The sequence below is a fragment of the Marmota flaviventris genome, chromosome 6 (assembly GCF_047511675.1).
Source record: "Marmota flaviventris isolate mMarFla1 chromosome 6, mMarFla1.hap1, whole genome shotgun sequence".
NCBI lineage: Eukaryota > Metazoa > Chordata > Mammalia > Rodentia > Sciuridae > Marmota > Marmota flaviventris.
In genome coordinates, this window is record NC_092503.1 from 21189420 (window position 1) to 21207931 (window position 18512).

General features: G+C 34.4%; 1 protein-coding gene across 5 annotated transcripts in view; it reads right to left on the reverse strand.

Annotated features, from left to right (window-relative positions):
- Utrn (utrophin) overlaps window positions 1-18512 on the reverse strand; it is a 515075-nt gene that overhangs the window by 278271 nt on the left and 218292 nt on the right. For all 5 annotated transcript variants that reach the window (XM_071612949.1, XM_071612948.1, XM_071612950.1 and 2 more), the window contains 6 exons: window positions 16779-16970; window positions 15823-15995; window positions 11667-11817; window positions 10247-10422; window positions 3387-3522; window positions 1798-1947 (listed from right to left, as the gene is read on the reverse strand). In XM_071612949.1, coding sequence (XP_071469050.1) covers window positions 1798-1947; window positions 3387-3522; window positions 10247-10422; window positions 11667-11817; window positions 15823-15995; window positions 16779-16970 — 978 coding nt within the window. The remainder of the gene's footprint in view (window positions 1-1797; window positions 1948-3386; window positions 3523-10246; window positions 10423-11666; window positions 11818-15822; window positions 15996-16778; window positions 16971-18512) is intronic.

Genomic DNA, 18512 nt, shown 5'->3' on the forward strand with positions numbered 1-18512 from the left:
ATATGGAATGTAGCCTTTGAATCACCTCTTTAAAAGCTGATGGGCAGAATCACAGCCTCTGGCACAGGAGTCCCCTGTATTTTTCATTTTCTAGCAAATCAATAAATCTTCTTTTTCCTTTTTCTCAAAGATAGATAGATAGATAGATAGATAGATAGATAGATAGATAGATAGATAATAACAAAAAGCTTCTACATAGCAAGGAAAATAATTAAGAGCATGAAAAGAGAAGCTAGAGAATGGGATATCCTTGCCACCTGCACCTCAGATAGGGCATTAATATCCAGAATATACAAAGAACTCAAAAAACTAAACACCAAAGCCACAAATACCAATAAGTAAATGGGCAAAATGACTTAACTGATATGTCTCAAAAGAAGAAATACAAATGGCCATCAAGTATATAAAAAAATTAAACATCTATAGTAATTATGAAAATGAAAATCAAAACGACAACAAGATTTCATCTCACTCCAGTCAGAATAGTGATTATCAAGAAACAAATAATAAAAAAGAAGAATACGAATAAAAATAAGTGTTGGTGAAGATGCAGGGAAAAGGTACACTCATACATTGTTGGTAGGACTGCAAATTAGCACAACCACTCTGGAAGGTATATGAAGATTCAAAAAACAAGGAATGAAACCACCTTATGACCCAGGTATCCCACTCCTTGGTATATTTCAAAAAGATCTAAAAATCATCATGCTACAGAAATGCAACCACATCAATGTTTATAGCAGCACACGTCACAATAGCCAAACTATGGAACCAGCCTAGATGTCCATCAACTGATGAATGGATATTACTCAGTCATAAAAAAAGAATGAAATGAAGTCATTTGCTGGCAAATGGATGGAACTAGAAATTATAATGCTAAGTGAAATAAGTAAGACCCAAAAAGTCAAAGGTCAAATATTTTCTCTGATATGTGAAAGCTAGTCTAAAGTAAGGAGGAGTGAAAGAGAAAAGAAATGGGGTGAGTGCAGGAGGAATTCCAACAAAAAAAAAGAAAGATTAGGGGAGTAACAGAAGGAAATTAGTTGGGAGGGAGGAGGGATGGGATAAGGGGAAAACAGTGGAATGAACCTGAACTAACTTTCCAATGTACATATATAAATATACCACAATGAACCTCACCATTATGTATATCCACAAGATGCTATTTTTTAAAAATGTAAATAAATAGAAAGTTCAATAGAATAGAGGAAAGGGAATGGGGGAGGGAAAGGGGGTTAGGGTAAGTACTGGGGACTAAATTGGAGAAAATTATATTCCATGCATTTATAATTATGTCAAAATGAATCCTAATGTTATATATCATATAACTATTCTGAGCCAATAACAAATAACGGAAAAATAATGGATGAGGGAAAGGAGACCACTGAGTTACCATAAGAGTCATATGTCATTATATGCCACTGGAACCTACTAAATACACAGTGAATGAATAAAATCACTGAAAATAAACAACACATATGTGAAAAGTCACATGTGACATCAGGAAGCTATTTTAAGGTCTTCGTTTTTAGAATATAATTATTGGCATTTTATTGCCAAATTATCATATACATTCATTATTTAATGTAGTATATAATGTATAAGTCCTCCTGGCCAAAGAATTCCATATTAAATAGAAGATATTCTTTGAAAACATATGCTTCTGTCTATAATGGATAAAAAAAACTGTAAACATGAGTAAGAATTATGAAATGTGTTTAAAGGTGACACAGCTACAAACCTGTTCTCATTCCATATCAATAAATATGAAACATATGTTAGAGCAGCCCCACTCACCTTATTCCAAGTAGAGTTTGCAGTTCGTAAGCTTTCTGAAAGTTTCTCTCTTTCGTGTAAGCTCAGACTTTTATCTGAGAGCATCTCCAGTTCGGTTCTATTCAGCCATTTGAGTTTTTCGGCTTCTACTTCCATCTCTTGGGTTAAGTCCTAAAGGAATCGAAGACAAGTTCAGCTGGATAATTGTTCTACTGGGCAAAGTTCAAGAAATGTACTAAAAATCTCTTGGGAAAGCATTCTTATGAATGTGGGGTTTTAATTTCTCCAAAGGAAAATGATCTTACAAGATGCCTGAGCACATGTTAAGAAACCGGAACAGAGAGGCAATGAAGACACAACAAAGTGTGATTGTCTGTGCATGCACAGGAACACATACTTCCATATTTTCTCTTTTAACAGGGTCATACTGTGTTTTCCTTTCTAAATTAACACTCTAGTCTTTCTCCCTCCTTCCCCTGAAACTGGGAGTTGAACCAAGGGGTACTCGACCACTGAACTACATCCGCAGCCCCCTGGATTTTTTTATTTTGAGATGGGGGATCTCACTAAGTTGCTGATGCTGTCCTCAAGTTCACGATCCTCCTACCTCAGCCTCCTGAGAAGCTGGTATTACAGGCGTGTGCCACCACACACAGCTAACACTCTTTTCTTATCTCCACCTTGATACTCCATCTTAATATAGGGTCATTCCCTTTGTAATTCTTCCCAGATTGCTTGCAAAAGGGAAATTCTATTGATATTTTTATTAAAACAGGATAGTAGATATTTTCACATTTTGCAAAGAAAATTTAATAAATGTTTGCAACATATTTTTCATCATTATTAAAAAATGTCTTTCCCCAAATGCCCCAATCATTCCTTTATGGACCAAATCTGCTATCCAATCATTAAGTATCCTTTTAACCCATACTTTTATACATGCACATTTGTATACACAGTCACACAATTCCTTTCTTGTTAAATATAAATGTGAACACATAATTCTTATTATTCTACAACATGTACTTGCATTAATGAAAAATATAAATACTTGTGATATAAAATTTTAGGGATATTTGTATATATTTATATACCTGCATATCTTTATGCATTTTTTGCTATTATATACATGAACAACTATAGACTATTCTTATCAGCTGCAACAAATAAAATTTCATTAAGACAATCATTACACTAACTCTCCAGTAAGTTCCAATGAGTTACTATGCACATTGCTCAAGAATTTTCTGTAAAACTCAACTTCATCAATAATAATCAGTATTTATATTCTAACAGCAAAAAAAAAAAAAAAAACTATACTTCACAACAGTATTATATATTTTAGATTAGTTTTACATAATCTAAAAATCTGGTCTAATACTAAGAGTATGGTGGTTTATCCTGTCTATGTGCATGAAGCTTTATCTCTGCAAGCTCAAAATTACAGCTGCTCTTAAAAAAAAAAAAAAAATTCCTCTTTAAATTCATCACATTTACACAAAGTGCAGAGTTTCTTTCCTTTTCTTCTTTAGTCATGCAATCTCTTACTTAAGAATAATGCCCATGCATCAAAAGTCAATGGCAAATATAGAGACAAATGCACCACTTACTGCTAATTCCTGTAGGTTTCCTTCCAGCTCTGTAGTTGATCTCTTTTGCACAGTATTCTCAGCCTTCATTAACCAACAGATAATCTCATCTAGCTTTTTTCTATACCCCATCACTTGTTTACTTTCTCCTTTTAACCTAAAAGAATTATTGAAAAATAATAAGAAAAAATATCTCATTAAGAAGAACATTATATATGTGCTTATGATATCCTGATTAACTCTCCAAAAAGAAATAATTTCTAACAATTATTTTTTTAAATATTTATTTTTTAGTTGTAGTTGGACACAATATCTTTATTTTATTTATTTTTATGTGGTGCTGATAATTGAACCCAGGGCCTTGCACATGCTAGGCAAGTACTCTACTGCTGAGTCACAACCCCAGCCCCTCTAACAATTATTTTTAATATGTGTTTTTAAATAAATGCTAATGATAATGTATACATATGGCAGACTAAAGGCTACTTAATAAAAATAACAAGAATTTTTCCTTAATGCTATTCAAAAACATAGAAACTAAAGAATATTATATTCTTGTCATGAAAAATTATATGTACTTTATATAAAACTTTTTAAAGTTAGATACCACTGGGTAGTATAATAGAAATTTTTAAAAACATGAAAAATGTCTTTATCTAAAATAATAAGGAAAAGCAAACAATTCTTTTTTGAGTACTTCATGCAGATAGAACAGCATCATTATATGGCGCATTATTCACATCAGGGGGCAACTTTTACTCTGCTTTATTCATAGGACAGAAAAAAAAAGAGACAAAGTGCTGAGATTAGAAAAAGGTTACAAGTATTGGGAAAAACAAGAAAAATGTAAATTCGATTAGTTCTTTAAAGTAAGCATTATGCTTGAATATGGCACACAAAGTTATAAAAAGAGATCTAGGAAAAATACAGCAAAAGTTTTAAAGGATGCAAGGAAAACAGTCAGATGAATATAAAAATGGAACTGCCTTAATTAGCTCTTTTAAATGTTATAAGAATAACATTTATAAGAATACAAACCATCTGGAAGAAGATGAGAATATGATTAGAATTCATATGACAAACATAATTGGATACTTTTTTAAAGGGATTAAAAGCTATCAAGAGCTTAGTGGTATCATTATTTTTATAGTTGCTACAATTTGGTGCTGGTTGAAAAATTGAATGCCATTTTTTAATGAATTGCATGTATCATCCCTAATCAGAATGTACATGTTTAATGGCTATGCCTTAATCATGAGGCCTAACAAAATGATGTAGTAGATGCAATAAAATATTAAATACTTATATGCTTAGTGGAGCCAATAATATTTAATATTACAAAACTAATGAAAATCACTAATAATTCAGAGTTCTTAATATCCATGAAGAAAATACTGTTTCAAGATTAAAAAGCAATAATATAAACTGTTAAGGTTATCAATACTAAATCAATACTAAAATTAAGTTGATAACTGTTAAGGTTATCAATACTAAAACAGGTAGTCTACCCTGAAAAGTATTTGATTTAATAACTTTGGAAATGCCCAAAATACTAGCACCAGCCTTTTATTAAAAAAAAAAAAAAAGTTGGAATTTAAGCTTCAAATATTTCATAATCATGACTAAATTAGTACTTTGAAAATAGAACTGAGAAGGAAACTAACATTATCAAGTGATTTTAATAAGACATATTTTAGTCACCAAGAATTTTTATCTGCAAACTAAATATAATCTACAATTTAAATGTTAGCCCTAAGTATAAAAACAAATTGCAAATTCCATTCAAATAGTAGATAACAATTCCTCATTAAGGAACAGCACAAATGGTTGAACTGTGCAAATATTTAGCTGCAGGCTTTCAATTAAAAAAAATGAATGTGTGATATTTCTCAATGACTTTGATAACAGCATGCATACACACTCAACATTTTAAGGTAGTCTCAACATAATATAGGTCACAAACCCGAAGTTTAACATGAATTTATATAAACAAATATTGCTTTAGTCAAAATGCAACATCTGGAGCAAAATATTCATTATTCCTTTCATGTTCAAGAAGTGAGTAAAATAGGCATAAACTTCACTTTGTTAGTTTCAAGTACAATAATTATCACACTCTATAGAGATCCATTTGAAAACCTTTAGGGGAATTTCTGCTTGTGCACTGTTTCCCTGCAGAAAGCCCAGAAGTCACTTCACCTCCAGCTGGAAGAATTCTCCAAGCGAACATCTCCCCTTGCAATCCTGCCCCAGGCTTCCTAAGCCTCCTCTTCACCTAATCCTCTTCAGGTCTCTCACAGGGCCTCACTACTCATACCTCCCTCCTTTGCACATCTGCTTTCTTTTCCCTAAAGGCTGCTCTAGTTTGGATACGGAATTTTACAAATATTAGGGGAAATGAGGAGAAAAAGATAAATTTGATTAATTTATTAAAAGAAGTATTATATTGGAATATAATCAGATGAGGCCCAAGTGTTAAAGGTTCGGTCTCCTCCGGATGCTACTGGAAGGGAGTGGGAACATTCAGAGTTGGTAGAGGTGGGGCCAAATGAGACATCTTTAGATCACTGAGGGAATACCCTTGAAGGAGATAGTGGGATCTCGGCCCATTGCTCTTTTTTGCTTCTCTGCCATAAGCCATAAGCGCTTGGCTCCACCATGCATTCCTGATGATGTAGAAAAGTCTTTCAAATTGGTTTATGGAAGAAGTTTGAAGGAGCAAGCTAGAAAAAGCCTAAAATGTTGTAAGTGATGCTTAACAGATGATTCTGGTGGGGTCTCAAAAGACAAGACCATTGATAGGAGTGCAATTCTAAAGGTTATGTTAAGTAGGTTTTATGTAAAAATGAGGGTTTTGATGGTAATTGGACTACAGACCAACCTTGTTGCACTGTGGCAAAGAACTGAACTGCATTTTGTTCATTCCTTAGTGTGTTTTCGGAAGCCAAACTGAAAGGTGATGGATGGACTGGTTTGTCTAACACAGAAAATTTCAAAGCAGCCCAGTATTAAGGCAGCTTTTACTTCTACCAGGGTTTACAGTAGAAACCACAAAGAAAGAAACAGATTTGGAAAACTGGCAGTTGTGCTAAAAGAGAAGCATGTGTATACTTACAGACAAGAGGGGTGCTATTGTAGTTGCTGGTGTCCTTAAGAACAATCCAAGTGCACAAAAACAGACATGAAGACCAATGGAACAGAACAGAAGACACAGAGACAAACCCACATAAATACAGTTATGTCATACTAAACAAAGGTGCCTAAACATACAATGAAAAAAAGATAGCCTCTTCAACAAATGGTACTGGGAAAACTGGAAATCCATATGTAGTAGAAAGAAATTGAACCCCTGTCTCTCACCCTGCACAAAGCTCAACTCAAAGTGGATAAGGACCTAGGCATTAGACCAGAGACCCTGCGCCTAATTAAAAAAAAAAAAAAAAAAAAAAAAGGCCAAACTCTCCGTCATGTCAGCTTAAGAACTGATTTCCACAATAAGAATCCTAAAGCACAAGAAGTAAAATCAAGAGTCAACAAATGGGATGATATCAAACTAAAAACCTTCTCCACAACAAAGGAAACAATTAAGAACGTGAAGAGAGAGCCTATAGAATGGGAGAAAATCTTTACCACCTGCACCTCCAATAGGGCATTAATCTCCAGGAAATATAAAGAACTCAAAAAGCTTAACAACAAAATAACAAATAACCCAATCAATAAATGGGCAAATGACTGAACAGACACAGCAGCAGAAAAAAGCAGCAGCAGCAGCAGCAGCTGCTTGCTGCCACCAAGTATTTCTGGGTTCAGAAGGAAAAAATATATATATTCTGCCTTGGAAAAATAGGGAAATTTTCTAGAGGGACTCTCAGAAATTAGCAAGGTCACAGCCATCACAGGCTCAGAGATTTGTAGAAATGCATATTGATTTTAAAGACTTTCCAGGGCAGAGTCTTTTGAGAAAATAGTCTCTGGGCTCCCTGATTTCCCAGGACCACTGCCAACAAGGCACTCCATTGCAGCCATGGGTCAAGAGGGCCCAAGTACAGTTCACTCAGGCAGCATCCATATGATGCTTCTTTTGCAGACGTGTGAAATGAACCAGTTGTGGAATCAAGGAGGCTTCCACCAAGATTTCAAAGGAAAATCTGAGAGCCAGGAAGCATGTTACAGGGTAAGAGCTCCTGCAAGTAGCCTCCAACAGAGTGCAGCACAGAACTTTGAGAGCAAAGAACATGCCTAACTAAGGACCCCAAGAAGATAGAAATGTTGGCAATGTGGAACGTTTGCGGAGGGAAGCTGCAGGCAGTGATCCAAGCCAGCCCAGGACAGAGGCTATGTGGGCTATAAACAAAACAGTGGGGGTGGGTCTCCCTGAACCCCTGGGGGACCACATCCCCCCAGTGTGCCCAGGATGCCAGACACAGAGCTGGAGGATTTCACGTTCATCATGCTAGGTTTCAGTCTTGCTTTTGTTTTCCTATTCCTGCCTTTTGGGACAGAAATAAATAACCCATACCTCTCCTGCCATTATGTCTTGGAAGTTTGTAACTTACGTTTTGATTTCATACAGGGGCTCACGATTGAGTTTTCTTTTGATCTTAAAGGGGAAATTGGCCTTAAACTTTTAAGAAATGCTAAAAGTGCTAAAACTTCAGGAATACTCTTGGGGATGAACTGAAGGCATTTTTCATTGTGAAATGAACATAGATTTTTTTTGGAGGCCAGGGTACAATGCAATAGTTTGGAATGTTCCCCAAAGGCCCAAATGTTAAGACTTGCCCCCCAGCTCTTGCAATTAGAAGGTGGTAGAAACTTAAAGAGGAGAGATCTAGCAGGAGGTCTTGAGATTATTGAGGGACATGACCTTCAAGGGGATAGTTGGATTACAGCCACTTCCTCCACTCTTTTTTCTTCCCTATCATGAAGTGAGTGGTTTGCTTCACTAAGCATTTCTACCATGACATGTTGCTGCAGGCCCCAAATCAACAGGGTCAACCAATCATGGGCTGAAACCTGCAAAACTGTGACCAAATAAAGTTTTTCTTTTAAAAGTTGATTATTTCAGGTATTTGTTATCACAACAGGAAGCTGCCTATTAAAACAACACTCCCTAGAAGGAATTCATGGTCCATGGCTACAAATACCTCAAAGCTCAGCATCCAATATCCTTCCTCTTTAAGACCTAAATTTCACAGTCTATCATATCTTCCTCTCCCCCTATTAGAAACATTTTTGGTAATCATTCTCTAAACACTTCATCTTTCAAAATTTTCTTCTTAGTCTCTGTTTCTTAGTGATATTTGTATCCTCAGGACTAAACATAGGCTCAATAAATGTTGATCAAATCAATCAATCATTGGCAAAATTTAGCAAGAACATTCTGGAGAATAAGTGCTAGGATAACTTACTTTTATAAGAAATAGATAATTTTAGAGTTAGCTATGGGAGACCGGGGTTGTGGCTCAGCAGTAGAGCGCTTGCCTAGCATGGGCAAGGCCCTGGGTTCCATCTTCAGCACCATAAAAATATATATATAAATAAAATAAAGGTATTGTGCCCAACTACAACTAAAAATACTTTTTTTAAAAAAAGTTAACTATGAACAGTGAAGGCATGAATGCTTTGCAAACATTGTCTCATTTAATCCTCATTAGAGCATAATTCTCATTTAAAGAGTGGAAAACTTCAGCCAGAGAGCTCTGGGGCTTTTCTAGGTTTATACTGCGTAATACTTGTTAGCACCTACTTTCTATGAAACTTTGGACAAGTTACTTAACCTCTCCTCATGAAGCCCCAGTTTCCACAGCTGTAGCAAGTTTCCTCAGAGAGTGTCTATCAGGATTAAATGAGACAATGTGTGCAAAGTCCCAAATTCTCTCTCTGCCACATAGTGATCTCTCAACCAACACATACCAATTATTGCCTGACTGTAACCAGAACATAAGAAATGTAGACTTTTTACAATAAAAAGAAGCCACACACCATACCATACTATTAATGCCATATATAATATTATAATAATGTACTTGATAAAGTGTTAGACAAACGAATAGCTTATAACTGAAATAATGTATCATCCACAGAGTTCAAACTAGCAGAAAAAAAAATCTTCAACTTTTTAACCCAAAACTACAATGAAAACCACAACAAGGGCTGGAGATGGGGCTTAGTGGTAGAGCATTTGTCTAGCACACAACAGGACCTGGGTTTGGTCCTCAGTACCACAGCACCCCCCAAAAAAAATCATCAATAAGATTGAATACATTTAGCAAGGTAGAAATTGTTCACTAAGTTTCTAATTTTTCAGAAAATGACTTAAAATCATTTTAAATGTAAAATACAAAGAGCGAATATTATATATACTAGTAATCAAACATATTTCCAATCAGTTGATACCTTTACAGAATCTGGGACACTGTAGCATAGTCGGTCATGCAAACAAGCAATAACATGTTATATGTATTCTAATACCTAGATGAGGGATTGACACGTGGCGATAGAGCACATCCTTCAACAGTAAGGACAACCTAGTGGGATGGGTAACTAAGGCAGACTCAGCCAGGAAATGAGTGAGGCAAGGTCCCACCAGACCTGTGTTCTTTCAACTACCTGATGTTCCCATCATAATCATCATTATCAGGATGCTCAGAAACAAAAAGAATGGAGTTTGTTTTTACATACATATCTTAGTAGAAAATCAACTTCATGATCAACCTAAAAATAATGAGGACATGGACAGTGGGAGCCTTAAATGTCAGTAAAATTCTTCATTGTAATATCAGATGATAAAAGACCTTGGGACAGGTTGGATTGTATCTTAAAAGATTCAACCCACACACACTCCCTCCGGTACCCTCAAATGACTTCGGTGGAATCACCTGGGCTGCCTATCCTTCACTTCAGCAACGACTGCGCTCCAACGTCGGTTGACTCCTGCCAGCTTGTCTTTCAGGAAGCTTCCATCTGCTGGGGACAGTCTCTGCACAATCCCATCCCCAGCTCGATTGACTGCGACCAGGTTGGGCTGGTGGCTGCTGATGCCCTCTTCAAGCTCCTGTGACAGAGCACAAGCCATAGTTAATTCCATGACACAATTCAACTGTTCTGACGCCATGCACCTACCCGAATACTGTGGCATCAGCTCAAGTGTTAGAGAAGCATAATCCTGGAAGGGTGTTTTATGTTCATAACAAAAGACATTTTAAAACAACTTAATTACATTGCAAGGAACACAGTCAATGAAATTTATCTTGAAGTTGAACCCACCCTCAGGAATGTCATCAGGCAAAATAATGTGAAATAGGACAGCTTAATATCATAAAACAAACAACAGCTGTGTACTTTGAAGCCGAAGCATCAATCAAGTTTGATTAAAGTGAATTGCTCATCTTCTTCCAAACAACTGCTTAAATGCATCTCTTAAAAAAAAAAAATTTACCCGCCATATATTCCTGGCAATACATAAATATATATCCTGCAATATATAAAGAAACTTCAATGTCCTTTTTGCTGAAACAATGCTTCACTGGTCTGCAGAAAGTTTTCAGTAACAAATTTTAAAGGGATATTTTAAAGTCAAATTTAAACATTTATCTGTACCTCCAAAACCATAAAAATTCATTAACATATTAAAGAGAAAAATAAAGCATTTCTATTTAATTCCTCATGAACCTCCTACAGAAAATACATTTTAAAAATTTAATAAAAGAGAAAATATTTTATCAGTGGTAAAACTGAAATTTACTTTGCTTTCTATCATTATTTTTAAAGATCTATTGTTATCAGAAATGATGTTGCTATTGTGTTATGTATTCCCAGAACTGAATTAGACTTACATGAGCAGCTGTCCTGCTGTAGATCAAGAAAAATTTAATTTTATGATAATTATCTATGATACAAAGTATTTGAGGACAAAAAGTCACAGCTAAGGTATGTATATATTTTTCTGTGGTTGATATAAGTTTGGGTACAAAATTTTACAAATATTATCCTGAATACAAATTGCAAGAGAGGAAGTCATTTTTACACAATTTTTTAAATGAGATTGTTTCTCACATTACCCACCAATGAGCAGTTTTATTTAAACTTCTTTAAAATCCTGAAAGAAAACTGTATATGAGCAGTTTTTTGTAAACCCTGGAAACCAGAAATTAAATTGGGAATAAAAATTACTAATTATAAATATACTCCTGAAAAATTAATATATGTAGTTCCTACTTAAATCTGTCTTAACAGCCACATGCTAAATACATATGCAACATTTTGGCAGATTCCCTTTCAAGAACAGAAAGCGCTCACCTGCTGATGCATCCTGGCATTGTCTAAGTCCAGGCTGCCATCTGGAGCACAGGTGTCCCCCAGTAACTCTTCAGCTTCCGTTATCCACTGTGTGAGGTCGTTCAGGTCACAGTGGAACTGTCTCCATTCTTCCACAGCCCTATCAAAATGACTAGTGGACAAGAAACAAAATAGGTTTGTGAACTCTCCAGTACTGCCTAGAACCAATTTTTCTAAAAAAAAGAAATTCAAATACCATTTAAAATGAAATCCCACAGTTGAGTGGATTCAGGGCTATTATACTACAAGGACCAATTTTTGTAGTGGGTTGTAGTTAATAATTCCTCTTAGAGAAACAAGCATCACAACAAAAGCAAAGCAAAAAGCAAATACCACCCCTCCCTCTACTATCCCCCCTAACACACACACCAAGAGAGCTTTTAATATAGAAAGATCTAGCCTTCTCTGGCTTGCAAAACCAAAAGTGATTAGTTGTAGACGTGTTAGCCTACCCAAAGTTATATATTTAACATGCAAATACCATAAATTATAAAACATGATCAATTATTCTCTTAGAAATGAAATATGTTGTTTTACTACCAGAACAATTAGTTCGAAGCTAGAACAGAAAGCCAAGACACCTCAGATGCTTCACAATTTTCAAAATTTAAATTTAAAGTCAAAAAAAAATTTAAAGTCAAATCTAAACATTTATCTGCATGAATAAAAATTCATTAACATATTAAAAAGAAAAATAAAGCATTCTATTTAATTCCTCATGAATTTAATTCCTTATACTCCATTATCTCTATCTTACGGACTGAATTTTGTCCCACCAAAATTTACATGTAAAAGCCTCAATCTTAAAGGTGACTACTTGAAGATAGGGTTTATAAAGTGGCACATGTCTGTAATCCCAGCAACTTGGGAGGCTAAGGCAGAAGGATTGTGAGTCCAAAGCCAGCCTTAACAACTTAGCAAGGCCCTAAGAACTTAGCAAGACCTTGTTGCTAAATAAAATATTAAAAAAGGAAAAAGTGGCTGAGGATATTGCTCAGTGGTTAAGCACCATGGTTCAATCCCCAGTACCAAAAAAATAAAAAGAACGAGAAGAAGAAAGAAAGAACATGATCAATACACTAGAACCAATAAAATAAGATTCAACACTCCAAGTAAATAAAACCAAGTAAATAAAGAAAATAAAGCGATAAAGTAAAAGACATGATAGAGGAGGCTTTTCTAACAAAAGAGAAGATAGTCCTGCACTTACAATTTTGAAAATCCCCTGGAATAAATTGTTTCCCAAAGAAAACATTTTTATAATCAAGAAAATAGTATGTGTGTCTGCAATCAACATTATTAATAAGCACAGTTATTGAAGTTCCACCACATTAGCAACATGCACATATGCAAATAAGATAATTAAAAAATAAAAGTTACCATTATATATACCTAGTATGTTGATAAAATGAAAAGGCCAACAAAGTCAACTTTATATCAATAGACACACACACTCTTACACACCAGGTACAGAAAAAAGGTAACATATACCATATACTTCAAAATAAAAAAAGAAAAGTGTATAACTCTTTTGTAATAGTCCTGATGAGAAAGTTTTACCAACCCTTCAAACTTTACTGATCTCAAAGGAAACAAATAATGAAAATAATTTCAAATTGAACACTCTCCCATGAATTATAAAATGATTACAAGATTTCACTGGAAAAATACAAAAGATTTTTAGAATAACTGGTGGGAAAAGAATATTAATTTCAGAATAATTTCGGAAAATTTATTGTACTGGATGAATAAATTTGTTTTTAAAATGAAAATATGATATTTGCTTTAAAATAATGGTATAATTAAGACAGAATTAGCAAAATTAAATAAATATGAAATAAATATATTTTAAATTATAATTTAAAGGAAGTGTCACCAACAAAAAGAGATAAATTCATTCAATAAAAAGTAATGAAAATGTTGGTTGTTCCTTTAAGAAAAATGAAGCCAAATAGAGCTAATCAGTGCTTCTTAATTCAGGCGGCATAAAAAATTAGCTGAACAATGTTTAAGAAGTGCAAATACAGCCAGGCAAGATGATTTATGCCTATAATCCCAGCTACCTGGGAGGCTGAGGCAGGAGGATCAAAAGTTGGAGCCCAGCCTGGGCAACTTAAGAAGACCATGTCTCAAATTTTTAAAAAAGAAGGGGGCAGGGGGCTAGCAGCACTGCTCAGTGACAGAACCCAGTACCAACACAAAAGAAAGATAGAGATGCATGAATCCTACTCATGCTACTGAAGTTGGTGTATAGTACATATCAAAATAAATTTCAGATGGATTAGATTATTAACTGTGCATTTTAAATTAAGCAAATAAAAAATTGAGTCTTCTTGTTGTCTGCCAGGGTAGGAGGAATTATTGTGGATTGAATCAGTGGGTACTTTACCAATGAGCTAAAACCCCAGTCATTCTCATTTTTTATTTTGAGACTAAGTTGCCCAAGCTGGCCTCAAACTTGAGGTCCTCCTGCCTCAGCCTCAGGTCACTGGGATTACAAGCATGCAACACTGTGCCTGGCTAAAAAAAAGTTTTTTAAGTGTACATAAATATTTGCTTCACAGTACAAAGTTAACTTACATGCACATAAGTTTCAATTAAATTAATGAAATCACAAAGAATTATAAGAGAATTACATAAAATTTTCCACATCTCAAAAAACCACCATTAACAAAATTAAAGGACATAGAAAAGCTATGTCCACTTAAATAACAAGAAATAAAACCATAAATAGCTTCTATCTTTAATGAAAAAAAAAGTTTTTGCAAAAATAAGGAAATGGTATATCATGGTTAAAAAAAAAGAGCAAATCTGGGGCAAAGAAAACATATATAAGAATATTCAAATCTCACTGATAACAACAAGGTGAAAATAAAACTGAAATGGAACCTATTGCTATAAAATTGGCAAAGCTCTTTTTTAAAAATTCTGTCAATATTATCCAGCGTTCAAAAGGAAGAACACATTCACGAAGACTGTCGGCAGAAGAACAATAATCCAGGGCTGGGGTTGTAGCTCAGTGGAAGAGCACTTGCCTAGTATGTGTGAGGCACTGGGTTCGGTTCTCAGCACCACATATAAATAAATAAAATAAAGGTCCAGCAACAACTAAAAAATATTTTTAAAAAAATAAGTACAGTAATCCAAAGTCTTAAAATGTTACTATTTTTTTAATCAAATTTGTCTTCATCTAATAATCGAGTCTATTTTATAAGTATGGTTAAGGATGTACTTAAATGGATATTTTCTAAATGTACAAAGAGATGATATTAAAAATCCCATTCAAAGGAATAAGGTAAAGGTATTAAAAGCTATCCTCTTGAGGGTTGGATAGTCACATGAAATATGAAAAAAGGTAAAAATGATGCCTAGTTTCTGCATCTCTGAAGTTTTCCAATATATTACAATGTACTGTCCTGTGTTAACTTAGCTCATATACAGTACTTTATGTTGTCTTATTTTTATTTCTCCTTTTTTTTTTTGTACAGGGATTGAACCCAGAGGAACCACATCCCCAACCCTTTTTATTTTGAAATAAGATTCCCTTAGTTGCTAAACTTGACTTGTGATCCTCCTGCCTCAGCCTCCTGAGCTACAGGGATTACAGCACGTTGAGCTATTTCATACCTTATTTTCATTTCCAATACATTCACAGCTATTGACTAAAATTCTTACCAGATTTATTTCTAAGTATTATTAGGCCTGGTCAAAATCTAGTAAGAAAAAGGCTCAGAAACAATCTCTCCAACAGAAGATTATAAAAGGATTATAGATGGACTCTGTCACTGTCTTTGGTCTTCACCCACATTAATCAAGTGTGTCCAAAAAGTATGTGCATTTTAGTAAACTAAAAACCTTTTTTAATTTTTTTTAAAAATGGGTACTATTTCAATACTAAAAATTAAAAGTGCTTGCATATTATTAAGACACTATGTTAAAACATGTCATCTATTCATGATCAGTCTCCTCTTTAAGGGGCTGTATTCATAACAACTTATTAAATAGGCCAAATTTCAAAAATATTGAAACAAATTCTCTATACAAGTAAACTGTTTCATGGCACATGAACTTGTAGACATATTTTTAGATATTAAAAATTAACTTAGCTTGTACATACCCTTTACGATCATTGTACATTCTATTAACTCTGTCCCACTTTGCATTCAATTGAGTCAGCATATCTCTGATCTGAATGGCTTCAGGTCCCGAGGCTTCAAGAATAACATCTGGTTGCTGTTCATGAATAACTGCAATCTGCTCCCCAAGTTTGTCCAGTTGGTCTTTGATATTCTAAAAAAACATATTGTCACGCATTACCAAAATCCAGCAAAATGGTAAAGAATCACAGATAACCAAAAATACGTATTGTGTAATGCTCATTTAAAATAATAATGAGGACAAACATTGTTTTTTGTTTTTAATGAACAGTTGCATTGGTCAAAATGTGAAGAATGTAATACAAATGGCAAGGGGGAAAATTCTCACTGATGTTCAAAGTGGCTTTTGGACAGGACATGAAAACCTCTGTTACATTCTGAAAAGGTAATGGAGCACTCAAGACTGGAATTATTTATATTTTCAAAGATCTAATTATGATAGTTTAAATGACAGAAATGAACTATATAAGTTATCAAACCTATCAGTGATATTATTGTGAGTTTATATATAAATGCAATCAAATTGTACAACAAAGCCTAGACAGAATTTAATAGTTTAACTAACTTAGAATCAAGATGCCATATACCATCCCAACTGGCCAATCTTAAATCATTTAGATAACCAGACAAAAGCTGACATTTCACTCAAAGGACAATCAAGTTTGTAAGACAGGAATATGTTCTCTACTTATGTTTAAGGTCTCTGCTGTTGCAAAATAAGTCATAACTATTCATATATAAAAATTCATAACCAATTTTTTAAAAATAAAATTTTTGCTATAATTCACTGGAGAGTATAGGAAAGTTTTGTTATTCATATCCATTAATTATTCCTTGGTACAATTTTAAAAGTTCTGGGCCATCTAAGTGGGCAAGATAATTCTGGCTATTCCTTATGCAGTGCCTGCACATTTACCTTCAGTGAGTCTTCCTGAAAAGAGAAGTCTTCATAGACAGTGTTTTTTAGCTCAGGAATATTAAGTGATAATTCCACATCATCCATTGTAAGTAAAATTTTGTTAATTTCAACCAGATAATCCGAGGGGAGAGGTGATGATCTCATTCCAGAAGCAAGTGGACTTGTTTTCCTCTGTTGGATAGGGATAGCCTAGAAAACATTTTTTAAAAAACAGTGCACATATTTTAAAAGAGCCCCACCTGAGTAATAGCAAATTGAGAAAAATACTAGACTATTATGTGGATGCATTCAAACCCGTGAACCAAAATAAAGAATATTAACCACAATTTTTAAAATTTTAAAACTGTATTGCTACAGAAATCCTTAATAATCTTTATTCTAATTTTTAGCTGTTGCCTGATGTTAAAACAGCTTTGATAAGTTAATGTTTGAAAAGTTTGTCTTTAAGAGCTAAGTCATCTAAACTCACTTTGCAAACAGGAGACATAACAATTCCTTTCCTAAATCGTTGAAGAAATGAGAAAATGTGGCCAATAATGAAAACTTTGTTTTCCGTTTCTTTTGCAATATTGGGGACTGAACCCAGGTCCTCACACATGCTAGGAAAGCACTCTACCACTGAACTGCATCTCAACCCTTTCTCATTTTATTTTGAGACAAGGTCCTCACTAAGTTGCCCAGACTGGTCAAACTTGTGACCCTCCTGCTTGAGCCCCGCAAAGAGCTAGGATTACAGATACGTGCTACCATACCTGGCTTATTTCACCCTTTTAAAAATATGACAATTAAACACTTCAGGGCTTCACTGATGAAAACATAAGTTAAACTTGTTTTTGAAACATCACAAGTGGGCAAGGTGGTATACACCTGTAGTCCCATTTACTTAAGAGGCTGGGGCAGGAGGATCACAGATCCTGGAACCCAGAAATTCAAGGCCAGCCTAGGCAACACAGGAAGACCCAATCTCAAAAAAATAAGTTTAAAAAAATTAAAATTAACATATGAAAGACAGTGGGAATTTTGATTAAAATACTATCCAAGTAACTCATTATATACTCTTACCTTTAAGAACAATATTACATAGCATGAATATTCTACAGAAGACAATGGGTCCTAAAGTACTAAAGCTGACAGCCTTGAGGCTCTGTGAACTACTCATTTGCCCTGATGTGATTATTCTGGATCTTCTATTCAGAGCTTTCTCTATAATAAACTGTTCTCTAGGCTGGGCCACTTGCATAAGGAATTCTGGTCCTTACTCTTATATGATTATAATTGAATAAGTGCTATTTGCAAAAAGACAAAATATAGCTACTTATGAATTAAGGTACCTTCCTTAACATTTTCACTTCCATGTTAAATTTTTAAAAAGTGATATTCATCTATAAATTCAAAAATGTTAGTAGAAATGATCACAAATGCCTATTCATTCAGTTAGTGACCTTGAAAATGCTTACAATACCTAAATTAAACAATGAAACCTAAGGCTCCAGACTCAAATTTGTGAGTCAGTAACATGGTGGTCGCTTCAGAGGTCTGTATTTATTGCCTCCTAGAATTTGATGAACTACTGCTTTCATCAATTCCTGGGCAGCCAGGTAGGAAGTCTACAGGTTTCCCGACTTTACCAATAGGATTAATTATACTTCTAATATTAATTTTACTATCCACATACCACCTATTTAAATTTTAGTCAGAAAAAAATTTCTAGATATGTGTGTATATTGTCTA